Genomic DNA, 21,966 nt, shown 5'->3' with positions numbered 1-21,966 from the left:
AAAGTAATAAATAAACTGACTGGAATGTCACCCGTCACACCTATCTGCTAGGACTTGGGATGAGAGCATATCTATCTATCTATCTATCTATCTATCTATCATCTATCTATCTATCTATCTATCTATCTATCTATCTATCATCTATCTATCGTCTCTATCTATCATCTATCTATCTATCTATCTATCTATCTATCTATCTATCTATCTATCTTAACATATAAATTATAAAATGAACCACAAAACTTATTACTTATACAATCTTTTAAAGATTGTATGATGGTGATGATCCACCATTTTAACCACTTCTTATGCAGTTCTTAACTTTATATTGCCTTTACATCTCTTAACAAATCATCCTTCCCCTTCTCCATTTTGCAATACTTACAATAATACTCCTCACAAAACTTCTTGCAAACCTACAAATGTCGTCTGATCCTCACAAATACTTTTCAAGTAGTCCGTAAATTTACTCCAGTCTTCCGTGAATTTCTGGTCCCGCCAGTTTCGAATCCTTCCTGTTAGTTTATCTAGTTCTGCATAGTCCATTAACTTCATTCTCCATTCTCCAATCGTCGGTAATTCTTCCTTCTTCCATTTCTGCCTGGTCTAGGGTCACAAAGAAATGTTTCTCTCTTTGCATCTTCAGAGCCTTGACATCCTACTCAAGACAGACTTACTTATACTTTCGTTTCTCATCTCTTCAGTTTCAGGTAATGAAGGACCTGCAAATGATTCCTACCATGCCCTGATGATGAAAAGAAGAAGATTGTGGGATTCCTTTGTTCCTCTTTCCTGGAGAATGGATGGCGAGCCCTTCACCTCTGCTTTCTTCTCTTCTGGGAACATTCCCGCAGAAACCGGCATCACCCTGGAACAGAAAACAACCTTTGTCTTTGTCGTTTTATTATTCATTTTCCTCGGAATCCTCATTGTCCGGTGTTTCCGGATTCTCCTAGACCCCTATAGGAGCATGCCAACCTCTACCTGGGCAGATGGACTCAATGGACTAGAGAAAGGACAATTTGATTATGCCCTGGCTTAAAAACCAAGGATGCAAAAACTTTATCGATAAGTCTCTGTCATGTGGAACCCGTTTCTCGCACGGGTGAAAATATTAGGGCGTTGTTGTTTTTCAACAGCTGTAAGGCAGGTGTGGGGAATCTTTGGCCCTCCAGATGTTGGTGAACAACTTGGTCAATGGTTATGCTTGGTGGAGCTGTAGTTCATCAACATCTGGAGAGTCAAAATTTCCCCACAGCTGCTGATGGGAAACCAGCAATTTCCTCCAAGAAGAAAAGATGGAATTTTTTCGTATGCAAAATTCAGCTTTGGGTATACAACGCACACAATATCTTTTAGCTCAGACAGCACTTTGATTTGCAGCTGCCTTATTTCTAAAAGGAGATATCTCTTCCCTCTCTCCCTCCTCACCTACCTCCAAACCTTTAATGAGCATATCCATATTTAAAAGCAAGCATGTGATTTTTGTGGCTTGTGTGTGGACATTAGGTAATGTTTTTCGAGCACAGGCAAAAAAATGTATTTCCACTCCACTTGTCCCTCTTACCAGAAAGGTAAAAGTTTCTCAGCAACCTTAATTAAAGATTGATAGCTTCAAGGGCTGATTTCAGTGGAAAATATGGCTCACTCACAGTACAACCTTGATTAGGAAACCATGACTGAAATCATAGATATAAATCAGGAGTGCCTTTCCAAGTTTGAAGGTATATAATCTGCTTCGTTTCAAATTATGCTAGGTTCTTTTAGGTTTGTTTCATGTTGGGTCAGCTGTAGCAATTTTAGTTAAACTCACTATTATTTTTTTTGTTTGTTTTTTGTTTTAAATGCACATCTGCTCCCAGTACAGTGGTACCTCGGGTTACAGATGCTTCAGGTTACATACGCTTCAAGTTACATACTCCACTAACCCAGAAATAATACCTCAGGTTAAGAACTTTGCTTCAGGATGAGAACAGAAATCATGCCCTGGTGGCGCAGCAGCAGCAGGAGGCCCCATTAGCTAAAGTGGTGCTTCAGGTTAAGAACATACAGTGGTGCCCCGCAAGACGAACGCCTCGCAAGACGGAAAACCCACTAGACGAAAGGGTTTTCCGTTTTGGAGGCGCTTCGCAAAACAAATTTCCCTATGGGCTTGCTTCACAAGACGAAAATGTCTTGCGAGTTCTTGCGGGTTTTTCCCCCTCCCCCCCCTTTACTAAGCAGCTAAGCCGCTTATCAGCTGATCCACTAAGCTGATAAGCCGCTAAAAGCCGCTAAACCGCTAATAGCGCTAATCTGCTAAGCTGTCAATGGGCTTGCTTCACAAGACGAAAAAACCGCTATACGAAGAGACTCACGGAAAGGATTAATTTCGTCTTGCGAGGCACCACTGTATTCAGATTAAGAACGGACCTCCGGAATGAATTAAGTACTTAACCTGAGGTACCACTGTAGTGATGTCTGGACAGAGTTTTAGGGCAGGAGTCCAGAGCCAGACTCAACAGAATGAGCAGAAAGGCCTCCTGAATGCAAAAGAGTTGGCTTACCCCATTTTGAAGTAAGGGCTACTCCAAATTTCTTCTTTATTGCATGTTCGTGATTATTTGTGCTCATTTGTGCTCAGAAGGATGTGTCCATTTGGTTCTTTCAGTTTCGCATACTGGATTGCACCATATTAAGAGCTCATCCGAATCAGAAGTTGGTTTCATGGATGCATCCAGCATTAGCAAGAAATAGACAATTCACAGCAGATGAGGCTTGTCTGAAATGCCTTTAGGAAGGCATAACTACAGCTCATACATTCAGGTCAGTGCAATCAGTTTCCATTCACACTGTAGATCAGGGGCATAGCGTGGGTTGCTGTTGCCCGGGGCAGGGCAAGTGTTGCGCCGCCCTGGTGGACTGGGCAGCAGTCAGTCTCTTTGCCAACCAGCATCTAATCAAGGGAGTCTTTGCTTACAAGCTAGGCCCAACCTGGGATCAGAGAATAGACAGAGAAACATGAAGCCAGGAGCACCGCTGTCAACTTGCCCTCCTGTCCTTTCATCAAGGCGCTCTTGCAGTGCTTTCCTGTCTTCCTCTTCCTCCTTCCTTGGTGGGCAGTGGTGGCTCCCTCCCTCCCTCTCAGCCGGCCCAGTGGTAGACCACGCGTGGGTGTTCCTTCACTGGCCACCAGGAGAAGAAGACACTACTTCCACTCCAGCCCATCCAACGACCAGCCTGGTGCGGTTTGCCTCCTCACAGCTGCTGCCTCAATGAGGGAGCCTGTTGTGGGCGTCCCTGGTTGCACCCCCTCAGAAATTTGTGCCCGGAGCCATGGCCCCCGCATGCTATGCCACTGCTGTAGGTTAACTATGTGCTAAAGGGGAACACTTGCACAGCTCATCTTAATACAGCTAAATTACCACAGCAGTTGTGAATCAGAGTGGAGCGTTCTTACCATTCAGTCTTCATTTTCTGGGCTTCCAGGGAGGTCAGTGGGATCCTGTGTACCTGGCCAGAAACTTAAGGTGCAAATGCATCATACAGAACAATCTTAGACATGTTTACTTAGAAGCAAGTACCACTTAGCTCAATGGGATTTACTCTGGATTAAAAGGGAGAACTGTAAGCCCTAGGCAACTGCACAAACACAATGCTGTCATCTTGAATTAACAATAGTAATAGTTGCTATCTTTCTCACTGGACTTACGCAGAATAGCACCAACAGATCTAAGTCCCCATTATTTAAAACTCAGCTCCTAAAATTCACGAGGGGATTAGGAGATTGAGGCACACGCACAACTGGCTGCCAATGGATTTTATTCTTGCCCCAGTCGTAACTCTCCCTGCTCATGATGACCTTCCTGAACTGATGCTCCATCTTTCATTCTCCTCAACTTCCTCCAGTCTCTGGTCACCAGTGATTATATTCCACCCCCAGGTCCTGCAAGTCTGAATAATGCATGCCCCTCAACTTCCTAGAATAGCAGGCAAATCACTATGGCAATACATCTTCCTTCCTTCCTCCCCCTTTGTCAGGATTCAGAAAGAAAATCTATGGATATTATAATTTCATTTATCATATAAATTCTAATAATGTAATATCCATGATTTCTTCAGTGACAAAGGCTAAACATTTAATGGATTTATTGGCATGCTTCATGTAAGTGGTGATTTAAATTCCAGAAAGCAACAAATTTAGATGCAAGACAGAATCATTTTTCCTGGATAGAAAACAACATGAATTTATTTATTTTTACACTGTAGCAAGGCTCCAGCAAATATCTGCACATCTGCCCAGCTTAGGAAGAAATCAGATCTATTGATTAAAAGCGTGCTGTACATGATAAAGGCAGATGTTTCATTGCTCACCTTTAGATTTGCAAGCATGCTAGCAGTTTGCTTGACAAATATATCAAACCCCATGCATTGAGACCATCCTCTTCCCTGCTCACTCCCCACAAGAATTCCAGTACTGTGCCTACATTCTGACATACCAAAATATTAGGTACGTTTGTCACCCAGCTAATGGTCAATGGTGGACTTCCACCTTATGCACACCCCATCATTCAAGGTCTCTTTATATTTCCACCCTTTAGAAGTGGAGGCCTCATTGAACTTGACAGTCTTCCTTGTCTTTGACAGGGCCACTTATCCTTCCTTTCATCCATAGCTTCTTGCTCATACCTATTGATATTCCAGACTTTCTTAGGCTCTACACCCCTTCATTCCTAGAGGGACTTATTTTCTCAAGGCTCAGACAGTGGCATAGCGTGGTTTGCTGGTGCCTGGGACATGCATGTGCACACCGGGGGCAGAGGGCGAATGGAGTCTGCTGTGACAGCCCAGGCCTCGCCGCCAACCACCGCTGGAGCAACTCCCCCCATTGGACCCAAACAAGGCCACGCTGCACCACCTGCCTACCGCCTGACCATCTGAGGAACACGCCAAGTGAGGAGCAGGCGAGCACTGGCCAGGCAGCCATTCAGCGAGGGGGATGGGGATGTGGTGGTGAGGCTGGTCCCCTGGCAGCAAGCAGGGAAGGATGAGGAGCTGGGGACAGGGCCTGCCAGGACATGCCTGGGTGGGATCACCGCAGAAGCTGGCACCTGCTGTCTTGCCAAATGGAAGGTGGTTCTTTCAAAATGAAATTCAGAAGTAATACAAAACACAAGTGAGTGAGAAGATTAAAGATTCTATTCTAAGCAGCAAGCAATATATACATACCGAGCAAGCACTTCCACCTGCCACTTGGAAGCCCTCAAGAAGCAGCGAAGTGACTCCACCAGGTAGCCTCAGTTTGCACGGCCCCATGGCCGTCAGTCCATGCATGGGCTTCTCAAAAAAACTCTGCCCAAACCAATCCAGTTTATAGCTAGCTAGCCTGTGTGGCTTGCCCAACTGACTACATGCAGATCATTCATTACTGGCTATGTGCATATCATTCATTAGCCAACCCCTCCCAATGCCTCACTTTCTCAAAACAATGTCCAACATCAAAGAAGGTACCCACCACTGTCACTTCCTTCCAACTGGTTAGGGCATTAAAGGCTGTTCTCATGCCATCAAAGAACTTAGCAAGAGATAAGAAGGGCGAGGAACAGAGGCAGGAGGAACAACCATGTTAGATCACTAAGTCCTCAATAAACAATTTATCTTCTGGATAGATTGCCCATACACCTGCATGGGGGCACCTGGTTCGTGCTTCCTCAAAATTGTGTGCCCAGGGCCACAGACCCCATGTGCTCCCCATGCCATGCCCCTGTGCTCAGATATTGTCCATAGGATAACTGGCTGGCAGCTGAATGTATGAACTGGCACCATGGGAACACAGAGTGTCTCTAAAGTCACATAGAAGTTGTACCCAGCATGGACAATCTGTGATGGACAATTGATATATTCAAGCCATTCAGACACACCCGAAGGTGTATGTATGAACTAGCCACATACTTGTAAGCATGCTTAGACTTTTAAGGTCTTATTTGATTGTCGCCATTGGAGATAAAGCTATCTGTCCAATTATTAAAGTGCATTAGTGGGACATGTCCTTCAGAACCACAGTCGATTAGGAAATCATTTGTCAAAACTGGATGCAGTTTATAATTTAATCAACCTGAAATTCTTGTGCTGTCTATCAGAACAAATCTCTCTGGGTGCATCTACACGCAGGAAAAACACACACTATAAATAAGTCAGAAATTAAATCTTTAAAAGAAAAGGGAAAAAAACATTATGGAAAATAATGTAGAATTTTTTTACTCTCTGGCACCATCTGGTGTTGCATGGTTACAAAACATTCAAAACACTGCTTCCTGACTAATGTAGCTGAGTCCCCAGTGTGTGATCTCTCTCTCAGAAAATATGTTGCGTAGGGAACATTTCAGATTAGAGAGTTGTGATATTGACTCAGTTGTACAATATGTCCATGGGTTCTGTGACTCAGTCCTTCTTGACACTAGGGAATTTTAGCAAAAGCAATCTCACACTTGCTTCCGGTTGCACTAGCAGAATCCCTCGTGCATCTATTAGACCTGACCAGAAATGTTATATGAAAATAAACATACAGTGCAATTCTATTCATGTCTTCTTACATGTTAGTCCCATTGAGCTCTATGGACTTACTTGAGCAAGGATGAAGAACTAGATCAGTCCAGAGAAGTGGCCAACTCTCCTTGGATCATTTTGACAAGTGGGTGGGCTCGCATAGCCCTGATCTTGCCATTACTACACCCATTCCCTTCCCAGTAAGGGACGCTGCTACTGGGAGACTCTTGCTGGGGCTCCATCCCACTGGGCAACCCACTCTTGCAGTTGCTTATTCAATATCACGAGTGCCAATTTCCATTCTGAAGTAGCATACTCCACACACAGGCAAACCACCACAGCAGAGGTCTCCTACTTTACAAAGGAGAAGAGGTCTTTCTGCTCCAAATCTGGTTTAAAAGTAAATAACCATAAGGAGGGAGAGCAGAGTCTCTGAAATTGTCCACCAACAATTAAAAGGTAAAAGGTAAAGGACCCCGGATGGTTATGTCCAGTCAAAGGTGACTATGGGGTTGCAGCGCTCATCTCACTTTCAGGCTGAGGGAGCTGGCGTTTGTCCACAGACAGCTTTCCGGGTCATGTAGCCAGCATGACTAAACCGCTTTTGGCACAACGGGACGCCGTGACGGAAACCAGAGCACACAGAAATGCCGTTTACCTTCATGTTGTAGCGGTACCTATTTATCTACTTACACTTTGACGTGTTTTCTAACTGCTAGGCTGGTAGGAGCTGGGACAGAGCAACAGGAGCTCACCCCATCACGGGGATTCGAACCGCCAATGTTCTGATTGGGAAGCCCAAGAGGCTCAGTGGTTTAGACCACAGCTCCACCCGTGTCCCGAATAAACAAGCATACAATCACTGATAGGTCCACCCACCATTGTGAGGCTCAAAGCAATGAAGATGGTGCCTCAGCAGCTGTTGCCATTGGCTGTGGGTTTCTTGTGATGTCACAAAAGCACTTGGCAACTGAGTGGATATAAAGGCAGGCCAAGAGAAAAGCCCTTTTCTGTTTCCAGCAGGACACACCTGGCAATGGATGTGACATTCAGCACTGCCCAGGTTTCTTCCACTTGGAGGAGGCAAACTGGTGATTGGAAGGAGGCAATCCTCTAGCAGTGGGATGCTAGGGAGCGATAATAACACAAGTTTCCTTGCTTGAAAGCTGCTGGCCACCGGTGTCCCTATAAAAATTAACATTCAGACAACAGACTAAGTACCAGGTCACCTGATTACAATCTTCCCCAGTCTGTGGAGATGCATTTCTATTTAAATCTGTGCCCTCTTTTGGATTTTGGGGTGGGGTGTGATGTAGTTCCTCTGTTTTGGCAATGCCACTCTACATCTCAGTGGGAAGTGGCCCAAGACTTGGAAGGTCAGCATCGAGGCCAGGGCAAATGAATATCTCAAAGATTGCTCTTCCCAACAGATAATCCCATCAACTGATACTGCTGGGCTGCTTGAAATTGCAGTAAGAGACACCCGAAAACGTCTGCTGCTAATAGATTGGATCATATCTGATGAGAGGCTTATATTGCTTTTGGCCAGCCGTTGCTGCTGTCCAGAGAATAAAAATAAATTTCAGAGATATGGCTATCAGAGAGTCCGTTTCAAGATGAAAACCTGAAATTAAAACTTTAAAAACAATGAAGGTACACCCAATATACCAAGGGGGTTTTCATTATGGCCACTGACTGCCAAATCAGAAATAAATTTTGCACAAATTATTGAGGTGACCACAGCATAGAGAGCATCCCTGCGGGCCACATAAGGATCAGTATAGCTGCTAATGGAGAAACTGACTCAATGGGGAATTACAGTGCTGAAAATCCTAGGAAGCCATAACACTTTGCGATTTGGAGAGTGGTCTCCTGTTACAAGAGTCACATAAATGTTATTGTTCTGTGCAAGTGTGTACCGTTTTATGCACTTTTATGGGATGCCACAGACAGTTTGGCGAGAGATGGTATATTGTCCTGTTGGCAATTTCCAAATGCTTTTATGTGCTATAAAGAGGATATTTGAGTGCAATTCCCCTCTGCCTGATAACAAAGATGTATATATGTATTTGTGTGTCTGCAGGTCTGGCAGCTGACCATTAAACATCTTTATTAGCAATATGGGCAAATAGCAGCAGCTGATGTCATGTGAATTCAAACAGGAAGAATACGCTGTCAAATGTGATTGTTTGCTTCCTCAGAGAGGGATACATGTGTGGGTCATATTTTCTCTTTTTTAAAACAAAAAAAAAAAAAACATTTTAGAAATACGTATAAGCCCCATTAGAGTCTTACCATTTAAAATGCGTATATTGTTGCAGTGGAAGTTTTTAATGTTTGATGTTTTATCGTGTTTTTAATATTCTGTAGGGAGCTGCCCAGAGTGGCTGGGGAAACCCAACCAGATGGGCGGGGTATAAAATAATATATGATGATGATGGTGATAGTGATGATGTCACCAATCCATGTGGAAGCAGCTAGCAGCTATATAAGAATCAGAAGCTCAGGTAGACAGCATGGTACTATTCAGATATCTGTTGTGCTCTGATTCCTGTCAGTGCCAACCAGCATGTCCAATGGTCAGAGAAGGTTGGAGTGGAGGCATCTGGAAAATACCACTCCTCTGGCTACTTCTGCAAGAGTGGAGAAGGCTCCTGAACATTTAATGGTTATCCAACTTTAGGAAGGATAGGTAACATCACCCTCACAGATACAATATAATTTCATAAACCGCCAAATGTCCAAAAGACCGCCATGTCCTGCGCAGTCTAGAAGGCGGTGCTCCTACCAGCTGGGCAACTGATGAGTCATCTGAATTGAAGTCCTTCTCAAGTCTGCACCCTGAAACAGAGGACATGCCACCAGTCTCGCATCAATTTCAAATCAAGGACTAACACTGAGAAGGACAGGAATGGTAAGCCTTTCCCACCCCATTTAGCTAGGCTGAACCAGGGGTGAAGGAAAGGCACTGAAAGGGCTGAAATGCATATTTCCTCCCCCCCCCCTATAATTTTTATTAAATTTTCTGTTTTACATTTTAGAGTATTCATTTAAACAAGTACCCTTCTTCTTATTCCATGGTTCATTTTGCATACCATAAATCCCTGCATATTTTAGATCAACTAAACCATTCAGTATTCCATTATTACATCCATCAAAACTTATTTACACTGTTGAATTTATCTGAATGCTGCCCACGTTTTCAAGTGTACGCAATTCCCCCCCACATAATCAACAAAGGTTTTCCGATCTTCTCTAACCGTATGTTCTTCTTGTTCTCGTATTCTATATGTTAAGTCCGCAAGCTGCGCATATTCCGTCAGTTTAAGTTGCCATTCTTCTTTAGTTGGGACCTTGCTCGTTTTACATTTTTGGGCTAATGAAACACGGGCCGCACTAGTGGCATACATATGTAAATAACCCTTTTTGACACCTGAAATGCATACATTCTTAACTCGCTCTGCGGATAATGTCTGACCATTTGGAGATTAGCTAACATTTCCGATGGGTTAATGTTAGAACTTCAGGAAAACCAAGTGGATTCAGTATTAAAAAACCTGGATGCTTCCCACTCCCCAAAAATATTAACTCTGCCTTTATTGAACAAAAGCAGAGCAGCTGCATCCATCCCACTATTCCCCTATTCATTTTCATACAGGATGTGTGAGGGAAGGAGGAAATTGAGTGGAAAGCAGAATTGTGCCAGAATCATATCTCCATAAAAGCTTTACATCATGAGTCTACGTTTGGCCTTCGGCTAGCGACTGACAGAGGAAGCTCAACAGTGGTTTTAAAATACCCCAGGAGCAATCAGTTGCTTCAGCAGAAATTTGGCACAATTGAGGTCTCTGAATTCACACAGAGCTACGGAAGATGAAACAATAGAAACTGGGGTAGAGCACTATCAGGTTCAGGCAGAGTACCATTGCATTCATCTCCGGTTTGTGTGCTTCCCACGGGCATCAGGTAGGCAGCTGTGAGAACAGGATACTGGACAAGATGGGCATTACCTACAAAACTTCCAGCTTCTCCATCAATAACCTGCAAACACTTCATATAAGGCTTGGTAAAGGTAAAGGGACCCCTGACCATTAGGTCCAGTCATAGCCGACTCTGGGGTTGCGGTGCTCATCTCGCTTTATTGGCCGAGGGAGCCGGCGTACAGCTTCCGGGTCATGTGGCCAGCATGACTAAGCCACTTCTGGCAAACCAGAGCAGCGCACGGAAACGCCGTTTACCTTCCCGCTGGAGTGGTATCTATTTATCTACTTGCACTTTGACATGCTTCCAAACTGCTAGGTTGGCAGGAGCAGGGACCGAGCAATGGGAGCTCACCCCGTCGTGGGGATTCGAACCGCTGACCTTCTGATCGGCAAGTCCTAGGCTCTGTGGTTTAACCCACGGCGCCACCCGCGTCCCTAAGGCTTGGTAAAGATGCTCAACTGCAATAACATCTAACAGTGTAACCTATATTCACAAGGAGGTCCCATTGATCTCAGTGAGGATGACTCCCTATCAAGTGATGGCCTAAATTTATACAATAGTAGTTGCCCATTAATACTTTTTATATTGACCCCTATTTCTTGAGAATTTCCTCTCATTTCTGCAAATATTCATATGTGATTTTGTATCTTGTGAAGTAGCTTTCAGTTCCATATAAATCTACCAGCATAGAGTCAGGCTGATCCTTCATGAGGCAATTTCAGACCCTTCAAGTGTCCCTACTTTCCAGGGACACCCCTGATTTAGAGAAGCCACCTCGGTTTCTGATTTGATCCTGGAATGTCCTGCTTTTCCTTAGGATGTCCCTATTTTCATTAGAGGAATGTTTGAGGGTATATATATATATATATGCATTTTTAATAAGAGACAAAAAACCACACATCCCACATCCCCTTCCCTCCCCCCTAGTGTACAAATTTCATACCAATCTTGACATACCTGGTGATTCCCCTTCCACCCTTTTCCTGGTTTCTTTATTTTTCTATTAAATCGCGCATTCCACATTTTTAATCTTCAAATTTCTTCCTCTGTTAAATTTCTATTAATTCCTATTCTGCTGGATTTACTCAAGACCTGCTAAGTTATTTACTTGTTTATACTGGTTCTTAAAATACCCAATAAACATTTTCCAATCCTCTTCATATTCTTTATTGTCCTTTTCTCTTACCCTATTTGTTGTGCCTGCCAATATGGCCTATTCAAGCATTTTAAACTACTGTTCTATTCTGTATGTTTATGCTGTGAACCGTCCTGAGATCTTCCAATGAAGAGCTGTATGCAAATTTAATAATAAATGAATGAATGAATGAATGAATGTAAAAAGCCAGAGGAAAGGGGTGTGTCTTCAGCATTCGACAGAGTATTATGAATCTCTTTGGATGAGCTTGGTCCTGTTCCTATCTCTTAGTCTTACCCATTTCACAGGGTTGTGTTTTTTTAGGATTCCCCCAAACAATCCTGAGCACTGTATCTTGTTGGTTGTTGCTGAGGTTTGTTAGAAGACTCCTGTTTCCTTCACAGAGCTTCATTCTCAGAATGGTTTAATCATCAATCCCTCTTTGCCAGGGAACTCTTGGGAAATGTAGCTCCTTTGGGGGAATAGGGGTCTCCTAACAGAGCTCAACAATGTGCGGTTCCCAGAATTCTTTGAGGGAAACCATGTTATAGTACTGCTTTAAACGCATCCCACAGATGGGGCCATAATAAAGTTGTTGTCTCCCTTCATAGAGCGTGTGCCCTCTAAGCTTTTCACGACAGGTTTCGTTGTAATAACATGACGAATTATTGGATATTGAAACCCTAATACTAAATGGCTTCTTGCCCCTTCAACTAAACCATCTGAAATCTAATATGCCAGCACAACTAGTTTATGGGCAGCACCCAGATCAGGCATCCCCAAACTCGACCCTCCAACTGTTTTGGGACTACAACTCCCATCATCCCTGTTAGCTAGGGATGATGGCAGTTGTAGTCCCAAAACAGCTGGAGGGCAGAGTTTTGGGATGCCTGACCCAGACAGTCATCTTCAGAGTGCTGCCTGCTGCCTTGTTCTGAATGCTAGAAGGCAACGAGGGGGAGCCCATATTAATTTTCCAATGGAATTTCCTGCCCGAAATGATCAGTTGGGTAAGAGCTCATTTCCCTCCTTCTGCTTTTCTATCTGATTCCTGTACTCGATATTAAATAGATAAGCAAGAAATAAAATTACTGTGTTCTGTGGCCTCGGAGAAATAAACCCCTGATTCTTTTGGCTGGTTAATAAAACATTCCAAAGGGGTGAGAGAAATCTGGAAAGGAGCAAAACCATCTTGACGACTGACGTTTCTGCACACGTATTAATTTGAAGAGGTTGAGACAGACTTTGACGACAGTTTTGAATGCGAGGGACTGTCGTATGTGTTGTGCACATAAAAGAGGAGCAGAGTGCATCTGAGGATATGCAGACTGCCTTTCCCTTTCAGCGATTACAACAGCAGGTGATATGGTGGGTTCTGCGTCGGTCACCTGACAGAGAGGAGGAGGAGCAAGGTGAGACTGGCACAGAACAAATGTGTCAATCTGGCACTCCTGCCAGTGTGTTTGCACTGCGCTAACCTCACCCCTGCCTAAGCCCACTCCATCCTAGGATGAGCAGCCGGGACTCAGATGTGGGGAGCTCAGCTGAACAGGGCAGCTCCATCACCCTGTCTCCTACAGATTGAGTCAACCCCATCAGCCCCTGTTCATCTGAGATGTAGCATCCAGGAACTTAAGACTGCAGATTTGAGAGACTAGTCATCATGACATCATCTAAATCTGCAAGTTCTATGAGTCCAGTTCCTAAAGAGGTACATCAGGATATTTCTGTCAAGTAGTACTTAGGCCAGCTATTGGTGCAGCATAGCAATGAAACATGTGAAATGGAAAGGGTTTAGTTCAACTCTTGTTTCAGATACAAGGTGATAGGTGGCCTGAGGAAGGGCCTCGGTCTCCCCATCTTCAGTATGGACATATTATATTAGAGGGCCATGGATGGATCCTAAAGTAGGAAGGTTAAATTTGAAATGCACTTACTGGAAGCTCATTAACACAGTACAGTGGCACCTCAGGTTACAGACGCTTCAGGTTACAGACGCTTCAGGTTACAGACTCAGCTAACCCAGAAATAGTACCTCGGGTTAAGAACTTTGCTTCAGGATGAGAAGAGAAATCGTACTCCGACGGCAAGGTGGCAGCAGGAGGCCCCATTAGCTAAAGTGGTGCTTCAGGTTAAGAACAGTTTCAGGTTAAGAATGGACCTCGAGAACTAATTCAGTACTTAACCCAAGGTACCACTGTATACAAGGACGCGGGTGATGCTGTGGGTTAAACCACAGAGCCTAGGACTTGCCAATCAGAATGTCGGCGGTTCGAATCCCCGCGACGGGGTGAGCTCCCATTGCTCGGTCCCTGCTCCTGCCAACCTAGCAGTTCGAAAGCACCTCAAAGTGCAAGTAGATAAATAGGTACTGCTCTGGCGGGAAGGTAAACAGCATTTCCGTGCAGTGCTCTGGTTCGCCAGAAGCGGCTTAGTCAGGCTGGCCACATGACCTGGAAGCTGTACGCCGGCTCCCTCGGCCAATAAAACGAGATGAGCGCCGCAAGCCCAGAGTCGGCCATGACTGGACCTAATGGTCAGGGGTCCCTTTACCTTTACCTTTACCACTGTATACAAAAGAGACTGAGGCGGAATCTAGACACATATTTAAAACGCCGTGAAAATGCTTTTCTAAAAAACGTTTTGAAAAATATATTGAATTTGGCACAGCTCACTTTCGCTCTCTAGTGTCACATTTGTATATTGCACTTTACAACACATTTAAAACGGTTAATTTGCAACTGTATAGCTGAGTCCTTGGTTCCTATTAGTGCAAGAGCTAAGCATAATAAGCCCCTTTTAAAGGCCCTGACCTCATTAATGGCTATGCAGCCAGGCCATTCTTTTTCTCAATTTGGATTGAGGCTGGCAAAAAAAAAAAAAAAGAGAAGAAAAATCAAAATGCAGTATTTCATAAGAAATGTCAGGATCGATACGGATTGTGGCTAAAGTCACATGCACACTGATTCCCAAACCAGCAGTGGGAGCACACTGGATGCAGAGTAAACACTCACCATTGCATCATGCAGGACCACTCTAGAAATGCAAATTCAAGTCCTGATGCAATCAAAACCATATGTTCTGTTCTTTTCCCAAGCAGGCTTGAGTATTTGTTATTGCATTACTATCACCATAATTGGAAACGGAGAACCTTTCTGTATTACTCAGAAGTAAACCTGAGCATTCAGTGGGGCTTACTCGAAAGTCAGTGTGCCCAAGTTTACAGGAAAAAACACACAGATTGTTTAAAGATTAAAATGCTGCACAAACAATGTGATATTTTCAGACTACTAATTGAGAGAGCATGGGGCTTGTTTTGTTTTCCTAAAGAGATGCCATCAGGTCTCTGTAACCATGACAATAGCCAGAGCAGCAGGTCTCTTAACAAAAATAAAATTTGCTCCTCCAAATGATGCCGGGCGCCTTGGAGAGGCGATCTCTGTTGTTCATGTTGGGAATTATTTGACTGAAAGCCATAATGCTCCAGTTTCTCTTACCGCATAAGCAACCTGGCCCCTGGTGGTTTGGGGTGTTATTTTGTGAAGTTTTATGTCACTGACATCCACTGTTACTATTTCTCTTATAAAATATGTAAATGATAAACAGAACCGTCCTATATATCTTTTCTGAGGTGCCCCACCACTTTCAGAGGGACTTACTCCCAAGTAAGCACGCATAGTCTCAATGGATTCCAGATTCAGGGGCATCTTCAAAAGAATGGAATGTGGGGAAGACTCACATCTGGTGATCACCACTCCTCACTTTTCAAGTTAAAGAATGACTTCCTGCATCCAGTTTGGGGAGTGGAGAACCAGCAGCTGCCAGCTGCAAACTAAAGGCATGTGTTTTCTTATTTTTTGAAGCCTTGTCAAATTCAGAAAGAGTGAACCCCCCCTCCATCTCCAAGCAGTGTACAGAAAACTGAAGTAACAACAGACAACTTGAAATATTACAAAAATACAGTTACATGTTGTCAGGGAACTGCCATCAGAGCCAGAGGCGGAGGGAAGGCTCCAGAGCGATGCCGGAGAGGGTCCCAGCAGGGAGAGAGGCAGCCCAGCTGCTGGGGAAGGAAATCAACGTTACACCAGGAGAGAAGGGGGGCAGATGGGGGAATCGGAGAAAAGGCTCCAGGACTCTTCACCGGAGACTAGTGGGGAGAGCACAGGTGCTCCGCTGCCCACACCCTCCCTGCGCAGAAGACTTCCGCGCAGGGAGAGTAGGAGGAGACTGGGCGTCAAAGAACTTTTTTGCTGGAAGAAGTTTAAGAAACGCCCACTGACGGATTCTGCCAGCGACTGAGACAGCCACGAAGTGAAGGGCTGTCCAGACAGAAAGGGTTCAACCAGGCAACCAAGCCAAGAGTGGTGGCAACTTACGCATGAGCAACCCCCTAGAACCATTACACATGTAAAGATGTTACATTAATGCAAAGGCACCAATATGTGTGTGTATGTGTAATTTTTTTATTTATACATTTCAAATTTATACATTTCATTAATTTTACAATCAATTTCACATTTCAAATTTTGACTTCCTTCCCCCTCTTTCTGAGGTTCCTTAAATTATTTTTTTAATATCTTCTGCATATCCAATATCATTCAACTTGCTCATTTAATTAATGTACTGTAAATCTATACTCTTATGAAACTGCAGGTTATTCCAATAATCCTGCTAATGTTTTTTATCTGTTTACAATTTATCTGTAAAAATTCAAAAAAACATTTCCATTATTTTATAAAAAGTTTTGTTGTCTAGATTTCTTATTCTTCCTGTAAGTTTCACCATTTCTGCATATTCCGTGAGTTTTTGTATCCATTCTTCCTTTACTGGGACTTCTGCTTCTTTCCAATTTTGGGCGAGTAACATGCTTGCTGCTGTAGTAGCGTACATAAATAAATTTCTATACGATTTAGGTAGTTTTGTCCCTATAATTCCTAAAAGAAAAGCTTCTGGTTGTGTTTTTTAAAAAAATAAAAGTTGTTTTGAACATCCTTTTCAATTCATTGTATATCATTTCCCAGCAAGGCACCAATATATACTGTATATAAATCGGTATCATTTTCCTTCTGACACACCCTCTCTCTCAGTTGCCGGGTTCCCACGCAGGCTCCGAACAAACTCTCAGCTCACCCACAAAAGTCTTGCAAAAAGAAGAGTTTCTGGAAGCAGAAGGCATCACCCTCGCCTCTCACTTGAGACTTGGTTTTTATGGGCAGACCCAAGGTGGATGGCGCTTCCTCAGGCTGCCTGCAGAAATGTCCCATTCAGATGGGTGTAGGTGGCGCTGTGGTATAAACTACCGAGTCTCTTGGGCAGGCATCCGCAACCTGCGGCCCTCCAGATGTTTTGGCCTACAACTCCCATGATCCCTAACTAACAGGACCAGTGGTCAGGGATGGTGGGAATTGTAGTCCGAAACATCTGGAGGGCCAAAGGTTGGGGGTGCCTGCTCTTGGGTTTGCCAGTCAGAAGGTTGGCAGTTTGAACCTGCATGACGGGGTGAGCTCCCGTGGCTATGTCCCAGCTCCTGCCAACCTAGGAGTTTGAAAGCACACCAGTGCAAGTAGATAAATAGGTACCGCTGTGGCAGGAAGGTAAACGGCATTTCTGTGCACTCTGGCTTCTGTCACGGTGTCCCATTGTGTCAGAAGATACTGTTAGGTCCATCATGAGATGTCTGCCAGCTTCCAACCACAGATACCAGCAGCCTTCAAGCAAGGAAACTTACCTTATTATCGCTCCCTAGCATCCCACTGCCAGAGGATTGCCTTCTTCCATTCACCACTTTGCCTCCTCCAAGTGGAAGAAACCTGGGCAGTGCTGAATGTCACATCCATTGCCAGGTGAGTCCTGCTGGAAATAGAAAAGGGCTTTCCCCTTGGCCTGCCTTTATATCCACTCAGTTGCCAAGTGCTTTTGTGACATCACAAGAAACCCACAGCCAATGGCAACAGCTGGGGAGGCATCATCTTCATTGCTTTGAGTCTCACAATGGCAGGTGTACCTATCAGTGATTGTGTGCTTTTTTATTCGGGACATGGGTGGAGCTGTGGTCTAAACCACTGAGCCTCTTGGGCTTGCTGAGTGGAAGGTCCCATTGCTCCCATTGCTCTGTCCCAGCTCCTACAAACCTAGCAGTTCGAAAGAACGCCTGTGCGAGTAGATAAATAGGTACTGCTGTGGTGGGAAGGTAAATGGCGTTTCTGTGTACTCTGACTTCTGTCACGGTGTCCTGTTGTACCAGAAGCGGTTTAGTCCTGCTGACCACATGACCTGGAAAGCTGTCTGTGGACAAACGCCGGCTCCCTCAGCCTGAAAGTGTGATGAGCGTCATAACCCCATAGTCATCTTTGACTGGGCTTAACCGTCCAGGGGTCCTTTTTACCTTTACCTACAAGTGGCAGTATATGCCAGAAGATGATGTCCATCATTGCTGGGTGTTGCATGCATGTACGTTAGCTATGTTGAGAATTCCGTTCCACCTTAAGGAACAGACATGGGATTGTTACGTGTCACATGTTTGTTTACATCCCAGCACAGCTTGCTGGGAACTTCCGTTGTGTATAGCTTTTGCTTTTGCTGTTCTCTCTGAGACGACGAGAGAGAGAGACAACATGTTTCTTTGTCCTGATTTATGATTAATAAATCTGTAGTTATAGTATGCTTCCACAAGTCTCATGCCTATTCTGTGTGTGCAGTTTGATCTGCTGATAGTGTGCCCTGGCTTTGAAGCCCAGGTCTCTGATTTACATCGGAGCAGAAGTGATGGTCTTTGCAGCAGGACGGCTGGGCTAGCTTGGGCTAGCCAGTTGGCCTCCCAGCCCTCTGCATGCCTACAAGCCCCAGGGTGAATGCAGTTTTCATTATGTATCCAAATAACTAAAGGTAAAGGGACCCCTGACCGTTAGGTCCAGTTGTGACCGACTCTGGGGTTGCAGCGCTCATCTCGCTTTATTGGTCGAGGGAGCCGGCGTACAGCTTCCAGGTCATGTGGCCAGCATGACTAAGCCGCTTCTGGCGAACCAGAGCACGGAAATGCCGTTCACCTTCCCGGCAGAACGGTTCCTATTTATCTACTTGCACTTTGACGTGCTTTCAAACTGTTAGGTTGACAGGAGCAGGGACCGACCAACGGGAGCTCACCCCGTCGCAGGGATTCGAACCGCCAACCTTCTGACTGGCAAGTCCTAGGCTCTGTGGTTTAACCCACAGCGCCACCCATGCCCCATGTATCCAAATAGCCAGTGGTATAAGCATGGATGTTCAGTGCTCTCTGAAATCAGGAATATTGGAGGAAATGATCCGCCTAGTCGTGCAATAGTTAATCACACAGCCGATGCTTTTCTTGAGACGATGCCATAGACTCGAATGTTCCCCTGCAACTTCCTGTTCTGTTGCAAGCATATGTGTGGTGCCACCGTTGCCACATGAGTCAGCATCACACAATTCAAAGAGAAGGAAAGGCTGGGAAGACCTTTGCCAACGGGGGAAAAATGAAAAACACTTGGGGCTGCTAGCATCTTTTTGTAGGTGGCCATGACTATGCCTTTCCTTGATCCCAGTACGACCATCTTTGTCGATTTGTATCACAGCTCAATGTTTCTGTTAGAGTGATCTGCAAGGAGGGGGAAGACAAACCGCACAGATTTTTGTATTATGGCGCTGAGTTTCCAAACCATTAAGAAATAAAAAACAAGTGTTCACTCCAGTGTAGCAAATATTGGCCTGATATCACGTGAAGGTGCAAATAAACTATTCGCTGTGTGATATTGGTGTCGAAACTGTGACATATTGAAAATGATCTGCCTTAACACGGCTTGCATGGTGTTTCTCAGCTGTGGGAATACGATTCTTTTCGCATCATCTAGAGGCGGAAAAAAGATCCATGTGTACTTTCCCCCAATCATGCAGGAATGGCACATTTCACTTAACTTGTGGTTAGGGGTGTATGGATGTGCATCAGTCTATCCAACATTCATTACCACTTTTGTCTGGTATTTCCTATTTCAGTAAAATTGGTTTATTTTCTACCATTCTTTTTTTTCTGTTTTGTTGTTTGTGGATGCAGAAATATACATATTTTAAAATTTATATACACATAAGCTTAAAATATACATGTTTTAAAACTTTTATACATATAAGTTTAATGGGGTCAGCAAACATTTTCAGCAGGGGGCCGGTCCACTGTCCATCAGAACTTGGGGGGGGGGGCAGACTATATTTTGGAGAGAAAAAAGAATTCCTATGCCCCACAAATAACCCAGAGATGCATTTTAAACAAAAGCATACATTCTGCTCATGTAAAAACACCAGGCAGGACCCACAAATAACCCAGAGATGCATTTTAAACAAAAGCACACATTCTGCTCATGTAAAAACACCAGGCAGGACCCACAAATAACCCAGAGATGCATTTTAAACAAAAGGACACATTCTACTCATGTAAAAACATGCTGATTCCTGGACTGTCTGTGGGCCGGATTGAGAAGGCGATTGGGCCAGATCCGGCAACCAGGCCTTAGTTTGCCTACCCATGGTTTTAAATATGTATATTTTTAAACTTACAAGATTTTCCAGAGGGATAGCCCTGCTAAGTCTATTGCAGCAAAAACAAAAGTTAATCTTTAAAAAAGCAAAAACAAAAACAAACAAACAAACCATTGAGTCTTGTGGGACCTTAAATGAAAAGGTTAATGAAGTATCTAATTGCCTGTTAGAAACCTGTTCATAGCAGCAGGTCTACTCTAAGGCACATTGAATTCAATGGGACTTACTTCCACATGAAAGCATTTAGAATTGCATCCTTTCTCACTATTTGGATTTCACAGTTCAGAATAAACTTGCCATGCTTTCTCATTTTGCCCAGGGAAGGTCAGTTGATATTTTACTTTTGGGTCCTAACTGCATGTATTCATGTGGGCATATTTAACATCTTCCAGGTAATCTCCTTTGCTCATATGTCCCTTGAGAATTACCATAACATGGAATTGTAGAATTGGAAGGGATCACAAGACCTATCTAGATGATCAGGTGACAACAAAAACTGCAAGGTTTTTAGCAGGGGCAAGAGGCTCAGTGGTTTAGACCACAGCACCACCCGCGTCCCAAATAAACAAGCACACAATCACTGATAGGTCCACCTGCCATTGTGAGGCTCAAAGCAATGAAGATGCTGCAGCCTCCTCAGCTGTTGCCATTGGCTGTGGGTTTCTTGTGATGTCACAAAAGCACTTGGCAACTGAGTGGATATAAAGGCAGGCCAAGGAGAAAGCCCTTTTCTATTTCCAGCAGGACACACCTGACAATGGATATGACATTCAGCACTGCCCAGGTTTCTTCCACTTGGAGGAGGCAAACTGGAGAATGGAAGGAGGCAACCCTCTGGCAGTGGGATGCTAGGGAGCGATAATAAGGCAAGTTTGCTTGCTTGAAGATTGCTGGTATCCATGGTTGAAAGCTGGCTGATGTCTCATGATGGACCTAAGAGAAGCTGGCAGATGTTGGTGGATGGAAGCCAGTGGCTTTTGGATTCGGAAGTTGGTGGAGGCTACAAGGCTAAAGCAGACTGATGTTTGTGGATGTCGGCTGATGGAAGTTCACCTTTGGAAGACAGTCAACAGAAGCCAGTGGATTTTTGTGGAATGAAGCCAGGGCATGAACGTGAATGGATGCCATGTTTTTGGATGTCAGTTGGTATATGTTTGTGTGAGTAAATGGGAAGTTTCAAAATGTGGTTGAGGCAAAATGGTGTTTGCATGTTCACGAATGTGATGTGTGAAAGGTAGATATTCAAGAATAGATGGAGCCCATGGGAAGTGGGATATTGGCTTCATGGAATCAGAGAATCAGGGAATCGAGTTTGGGAGGGTCATCTAGCCCAACCCCTTACAATGCAGGAATCTTTTGCCCGACTTGGGCCTCAAACCCATGACCTTGAGATTAAGAGTCTCATGCTCTACTGATTGAGACACTCATTTCATTAGACTCGATTTTTTTTTTTTTTTTTTAAATGTAGAGTATGATGTATAGATATGAATGGTGATGTCCGGGAAGTATTGAAATTCAGACCTCCTCACTAACAACAAGGAGCCGAAGGAACCATCTAGAATCAGAGGAGCAACAGGGAGTAAAAAAATATACAAAGAGATCAATTTAGACCAAGAAACAAGAACGTGTGTTTTTTAATTATCTTGTGGAGACTGTGTGCGGTTAGGTTTCGTATTTCACATTCTCTCCTCAGGCCTCAAGGGATGCATGAAGAAAACTACTGTATGAATTTGTTTGTGATAGTCAATTGAAGGGCTTCTGACAGAAGTCTG

The 21,966-nt window shown here is 44.2% G+C and overlaps 1 protein-coding gene and 1 long non-coding RNA gene across 2 annotated transcripts in view; both read left to right on the top strand.

Moving 5' to 3' along the window:
- LOC307226898 overlaps nucleotides 1–21,966 on the top strand; it is an 84,789-nt gene that overhangs the window by 11,937 nt on the left and 50,886 nt on the right. The gene's annotated exons all lie outside the window — the stretch shown is intronic.
- On the top strand, nucleotides 749–1,618 carry CTXN3 (cortexin 3; the record flags this gene model as incomplete). Its single annotated transcript, XM_079995921.1, has 1 exon — nucleotides 749–1,618. The coding sequence occupies one exon, from the start codon at nucleotides 749–751 to the stop codon at nucleotides 1,040–1,042; it is 294 nt and encodes a 97-aa protein (XP_079852047.1). The 3' UTR covers nucleotides 1,043–1,618.

This window comes from Podarcis cretensis (genome assembly GCF_951804945.1).
Source record: "Podarcis cretensis genome assembly, chromosome: 11".
Classification (NCBI taxonomy): Eukaryota; Metazoa; Chordata; class Lepidosauria; order Squamata; family Lacertidae; genus Podarcis; species Podarcis cretensis.
Note: the sequence above shows the minus strand (reverse complement) of the source record. Positions and strands in the feature narration are given on the sequence as shown.